Genomic DNA, 6,618 nt, shown 5'->3' with positions numbered 1-6,618 from the left:
GTAGGATATGAGAAGGAAGGTTCAAGGTTGTATCTTTCATGTGAAGGAAGATTCACCTTCCTTCGCATGAATCCACTAGTGAATCATCTACCATATAGATCTCAAAGCACTCCAAACTCCATCAATCATTTGTCTGCATAGATCTCAAAGCAATAAGTAGATTTTGCTCAAAAAAAGGTGAATCCTATTTTTGTGCAAAGATATACCATCGACCCAATAAGAATATACATTTATTGCCTAGACTCATTTTGTATGAACTCTTTAGGATTTGTGTTCTACTTATACAAAAAAGTCTTAATGTAAATTTTTGGGCTTATCCATAATCAAAATATAAGAAGTGCGAATGGTAGGAATTTGATACAACTTGGACTATAAAAAACATGACCAAAGAGAAGTAAGCCTGAGGCAATATCCCTTGAGGTTCTTTACTCTAACGAACCTCGATTAATATTTGAGCTTTTTCTACTTATTGCATGCCTTGAGATAAGTCTCGAAACTTATTTTTTGAATTTCTCGATGTTATAATATTAAAGTCAAAAATTGATTGTTGCTTTACTTGGTTTATAGCATTCACTTGGTACCAAATATGCCGAACTATTTTTGGCATTTGAGTTGGCATCATCTAATAATCAATTTAAAAGTCCAGGTTGCATTTTATACACTGCTAAGTAAATAATTTCATCTATTAATTTGCAATCAATCTTACTTTAGAGGCATATAATGCTAACATCTGAGCATGTGCATGGAGTTTTCTCTGCGAGATCAAATCGACAATAATATACATGCTCCAACATAACTTGAAGGTTGATAAAATGCATTTCAAAGAACAAATTGATATAGGACATGATACATGTACGACTATTGTTATGCACGGCATTGCAGAAAATATGTTCAAAAAATTATCCAAACCAATTATGATTAACCCTCAATGGTCACATATAATTTGTATTTATGTTATGCAGTGTCAGATGATTCCAACATATTGGGGCCACCACATCCATCTCTCACATAATCATTTCTTTTTAATTCCCCAAAAACCATAACAAGATTCTCCATGCCCCTAACCTCTCCTCCCTTCACCATTGAATTTTGGGGTGAAAGTGGTACCCATAATATCCATCCGAACTCATTTGCATATCTAAATCAATTCAAATATAAATAAAAATTTGAGAATCCAACTAATATCCGTGTGTGTGTGTATATATATATATATATATATATATATATATATATATATATGTCAAAAAAAATGGATATGAATATGGATAAACAACTATCCAATTTATATCCAAATTTCGAATCTACCTATAACTCTATATAATTTTATATAATACTTATTAATTTTTTAAAAAAATATACAACTATATAAATATAATATTAATTTAATTTATGATCTATTTAATAATATTTTTGATTTTATAGTCATAAAATTTAATTATCTAACTTATATTCATAATTATATCCATATTTTCAATATTCAAATTGTATTCGTATCTATTTAAAGATATAAATTTTTATATCTAAATAATATTTATATTTATATTTATATTTTTTAAATAAAATAAATATGAATATGGATATATCGGGGTTTCAGCTCCATTGATATTTGCAAGATAAGTATAGCTCCATGATGGCCCATCAAAGCATTATTTGAAGGATCTAGGCCCGGTCCAAGAAGTGAGAGTCGTTGGCTCGCTTTTCTCTTTTTGAACTCCTCGGTCGTATATGGTCGCAGCGGACCACTCCAACCGCGCCGCTGTACCTTGTTATATTCCTTTCTTCGTCTGTATTCCATCCGCCTCCGAATGTCGGGCGGAGTGGGCGGAGACGGCGGCGGCTCCGCTGAGGATCGCGGAGCTGGGATCACCAGCGGCGGACAGGATAACCGCCCCTCCGCCACCGGCAACACCTCTCAGCCGTCACTTCTGGACGGAGCTCTTCTCCTCCAGCTGCTGCGGAAGCCGTTTCAGGCCCAGCCACCGCCGGCGACGGCGCCTCTTACCCACGACCTTCACCAGCCTCACCGCGATCCCGTGGGGCCCAGCTTCCCCTTTCCTCCTCACAAGGTCATCGCTCCTCCGAAGGCGGCGGCCGATCACTTCCCTCCTCCTCCCAAGCCGGCATGCTCTCCGGCACTGCCCGGTATTATTCGTCCGGTAGCCGATCACCGGAGATTCCCGGAGGATCCTGGGCTTCCAGAGAGAGATGGGTTTCTGGGCGGTCGGAAGGCTGGCTTTTTTCCGAACGGTGGGTATTCTGGTTTTTGGCATCGAGGGGAGAGAAGTGGAGAGAATAGCCAGCTGGGGTTTCAGAAGGCTGTGCGTGGTGGTGGTGCTGGAACTGGTGGCAGGATCCCGAGCCGACACAAAGGTGATGCTGGTTATGCTGAATCTGGTCGCAGGGAGAAGGAGTACACGGTGAAGCCACATGGCTCCTTCCAGCGGAACCCTTCTCATAATGAGAAGGGAAGGGGTGGGATGATGGAGGAGAGGCGGCCACTGGCTGTGGCACAGCGAAGAAAGGTGAAAGAGGAGTGGGTTCCTGTGAATGGAAGGCAAGACGGGAAGAATAAATCTGAAACAGCTGAAGATAGCAGAAAAGGAGGAAAAGAAATGTGCAGTAATGGAATTCGAAGTAATGATCGGCTTGCATTGAAGATGTCCACCAGTCAGGTTGATCAGAATGAATATGATACTGGAAACAATGATGGGCTTTCCGAGGAGGGATCAGATACTTACGAATATTTGCAATGTGAGGTTTTGGAGGAAGGAAACTCGTCCATAGAAAGAGTTGCAGAGCAGGATGGAGTGGATGTTTTTGACTATGAAAATGATAATCCTCAAGCAGAAGATGTCCTAGCTGATCAAGTAATAGATCCTTTGATGCTTGTGGATGATCCTACGCGTAAGAGTGTTGTGGGAAAGTCCAATGCTTCACGAGTCAAGGTAAATTTTGTTTCTCTCAATGCCAAATGTGCCTTTTCTTATATAAGCACAACATATCCTTTAACCCTTATATAACATGGCCCCCACCCCAAACTGTATTATGATGGATAATCTGGTCTCGAACATTTTTTTATTGCATTTCTTTTATTTGTTTAAGTGGTGAACACCTTATTGATGCTTTACCATGCAATGCAACTTTTAACTCAAATGAGTGAAAACCTTTATATGTGTTTTCCGACTGTTAAATTTTGGAAGTGATTATAAAGTAACCACACTTGCATTCATTGCTGCATGAGATTCCATTTCGCAGCTAGCTGGAGATGATGCTAGGACATTTGGTGTATCAGTAGCATTTATAGTTACAAAACATAGTCGTGAAAGCCCAGTTGATCCCAAGCAATATAGCTGCCCTAGGCAATATATTTAGTTGATTCAACAAATTCATTTACCAACATATTTTCATAATATTTTAACAAATCGAGAATTCAGTATACCTTAAGCCATGCAAGGGGGACATAAACAATGAAAATCAGTTCAAAGATATCTTGGACTTTTCTATGCTCATATATGAGATAGTAACCAAGTAATAACCTATATAATTGTCATCCTATCTAAAGGAGCATATGCTGCTAAACTTAGTTTGTATCTTGCTAGAGGCTAGAGCTCAAGTGTAGGATTTTGAATGAGAGACCTCATGTGGTCACTTGTTCAATATCTAAGTTTAAGAATCCCTAAAATCTGTCAACTTATTTATCCAGAATAGTGCTAATCGGGTTTGATCTATTTGTTAATTAGTTGTTATTTTGTTTTCTTATTTGTTGGGATTTGATCCTCTAAATATGATCATCCTTTATTCTTTGGGATTGAGATTTGATTCTTTAAATATGGTCATCCTCTATGTATTTATATAGCTATTATGCCATTGTAAATGATAAGGAAATACAATTATCTTTTTCCTTATGGTATCAGAGCAAGGTTCTTTGGTCACTTGATTTTTTTTAAGGCCTTTATTGTCTTCGATCCTATTTCTCTCCGGCCTTTATTGTCGTTATTGGCTATCGCTCGTCCCATTCTCCTCTATCGCTGAACCATATCAGAAGCCATTACTTCGGCCTTTGAAACTGCGGTCAGTAATTTTATTGGATCAATTTTCGGCAATCCCACTACCCCAAATGGGGAACTCTAAAGCATGACTCCCTCCTATCGATTGGATGGAAAAAACTATCTCCAGTGGTTACAGATCGTCAAGACATTTCTCAAAAGGAGTGGCAAAATTCGTCACTTAATTGAAATAGGATCAAGTTCTATCGATCCCAAGTTTTCAGCATGGGACGAGGACTCCATGATTATGTCATGGCTTTGGAATTCCATGCAACCAGATATCAGCAAGAATCTGATGTTTTTGCCTACTGCTTGGGATATTTGGGACATCGTTTGCCAAACATACTCCAAAATGCAAGATGCTGCTGTTATCTATGAAATCAAGACCAAAATCTCAACCATCAAGCAAGATAATCTCTCTGTTATAGAATATTACAATCTCATGAATGGATTTTGGCTTGAGTTGGATCACTACCAAGATATTAAGATGCACTGTAGTGAAGATACTAAGGCCCTGGTCAATTTGGCGGAAATGGATCGTATTTTTCAATTTCTTGTAGGACTGAACGTGGAATTTGATCCACTCCATGTACAAATTCTTGAGAAGGATCGGTTGCCTCCATTGAATGAAGTTTTTTCTTTTATTTGTACTGAAGAAAGTTGACGGTTTGTTATGTTAGAAACTCAATCCACTGAAAGTTCAGCAATGATCTCTAAAAAGACTCTGGATGGAGGAGGCAAGCCCATTTTTCTTGATCATGGCCATGTTGACAAGTTAAATGATAGCTCCTCTCCAAAACAATCCATCCGAGACAATCTTTGGTGTACCTATTATAAAAAGCCATGCCACATAAAGGAGAATTGTTTGAGACTTCATGGCAAAGCCCAAGTTCTCAGTCGCAATGGCGGATTTAAGGGTCAGCAAAGGGGACAAGCCAATTTCACAAATAAGGAGGGACCTCCATTGGACAAACCAGTCTTGAACAAGGAAGAAACCCAAGATTTCAGCAAAGATGAGATTGAAAAATTGCAAGATTTACTCAACTCCCTCTCAATTCCTCTAGCTCATGTTCATTGGCTTAATTTGGTAAGTGTCTTATTTCTGAAATTTTTAATGCCAATCCTGTGAACAATTTTGGCTCCTGGGTCATTGATTCAGGAGCTACTGACCATTTGACCAATATTCCCACTAGATTTGATACTTATAAGCTAAGGCCAGACAATAAGATAATTGCTGTTGCTGCTGGCACTCCAATAACTATTGCAGGACAAGGAACCATCAAATTAACACCTCTTTTCCTACAAAATATCCTCCATGTTTCCAAGCTGTCCACCAATCTTATTTCTATTCATCAGTTTATAAAAAACTTAAATTGCCAAGTGACATTCTTTCTTACTCATTGTATGTTTCAGGAACAAGGTTCGGGGAAGATGATTGGATTTACTAAGGAAAGGAATGGCTTGTATTTTCTTGAAGGTGTGAGTGGTTCTATGGATGAAGGGGCTCGGTTGACTCTCTCACGCTCTCCCAAAAATGTCCTCTCTAACCCTTCCACCTTATCCAATAAATCTGAAATTTGGCTTCATCACTTTCATCTTGGATATCCACTATTTCAATTATTAAAGATAATATTTTCTTTACTCTTTAAAAATATTCCTATTGATAGTTTTCATTGTGATACTTGTGCAATTGCAAAATATCATCGTGTCATTTCCTTTGAGTAATACAAAGTCATTCTATTCTTTTTCCTTGGTACATATTGATGTCTGGGGACCATCTAAAATTCCTAATATTACTGGGGCTAGGTGGTTTGTTTTATTTATTGATGACTGCACAAAAACAACTTGGTTGTTTCTCATGAAAGAGATCTGAAGTTAGCCGCATCTTTTCCATGTTATACAAAATCATAAAGACACAATTTGGGGTTCCTATTAAAAGGGTTCGATTGGATAATGCTAGGGACTATTTCAACCTAACTCTATCCACCTTCTTGCAAAATGAAGGCATCATCTATGAGTCTTCTTGTGTTGATACACTTCAACAAAATGGAGTGGCTGAATGAAAAAATAGGGACTATTTCAACCTAACTCTATCCACCTTCTTGCAAAATGAAGGCATCATCTATGAGTCTTCTTGTGTTGATACACCTCAACAAAATGGAGTGGCTGAATGAAAAAATAGGCACTTAATGTCACTTGAGCCCTCTTATTTCAGTCCAATGCTCCTAAAAACATTTGTTGGGAGGTTGTTCTAACAGGAGCCTATTTAATAAATGGAGTGCCTTCATGACTTTTTGATCACAAGAGTCCTATACAGCTCTTATCCGACTTCTACCCAGATTTTCATTATTCAAACATTCTACCACTTAGAGTCTTCGGTTGTGTGTCTTTTGTCTATATTCACCAACAACATAGGAGTAAGCTTGACCCTAGAGCTCTCAAATGCATGTTCATAGGCTATTCAAACACATAAAAAGGGTACAAATATAATCTATCCTCTATCCGAAAAGTCTTTGTTTCCATAGATGTCTCCTTTAAAAAAAATATACTTTTCAACCTTCCCATTCCTATC

The 6,618-nt window shown here is 38.1% G+C and overlaps 1 protein-coding gene across 5 annotated transcripts in view; it reads left to right on the top strand.

Annotated features, from left to right (window-relative positions):
* The first annotated feature begins 1,724 nt into the window (after positions 1-1,724).
* Positions 1,725-6,618, top strand: part of LOC105054567 (UTP:RNA uridylyltransferase 1) — a 58,745-nt gene continuing 53,851 nt past the window's right edge. For 2 of the 5 annotated variants that reach the window (XM_073246955.1, XM_073246954.1), the window contains exons 1-2: positions 1,725-2,945; positions 5,460-5,582. In XM_073246955.1, the coding sequence (XP_073103056.1) occupies positions 1,806-2,945; positions 5,460-5,582 (1,263 nt within the window). In that variant the 5' untranslated portion in view covers positions 1,725-1,805. The remainder of the gene's footprint in view (positions 2,946-5,459; positions 5,583-6,618) is intronic. The other 3 variants (XM_073246952.1, XM_073246951.1, XM_073246953.1) reach the window with 2 other exon arrangements.

The sequence above is a fragment of the Elaeis guineensis genome, chromosome 12 (genome assembly GCF_000442705.2).
Source record: "Elaeis guineensis isolate ETL-2024a chromosome 12, EG11, whole genome shotgun sequence".
NCBI lineage: Eukaryota > Viridiplantae > Streptophyta > Magnoliopsida > Arecales > Arecaceae > Elaeis > Elaeis guineensis.
This window is presented reverse-complemented; position numbering and strand designations above follow the sequence as displayed.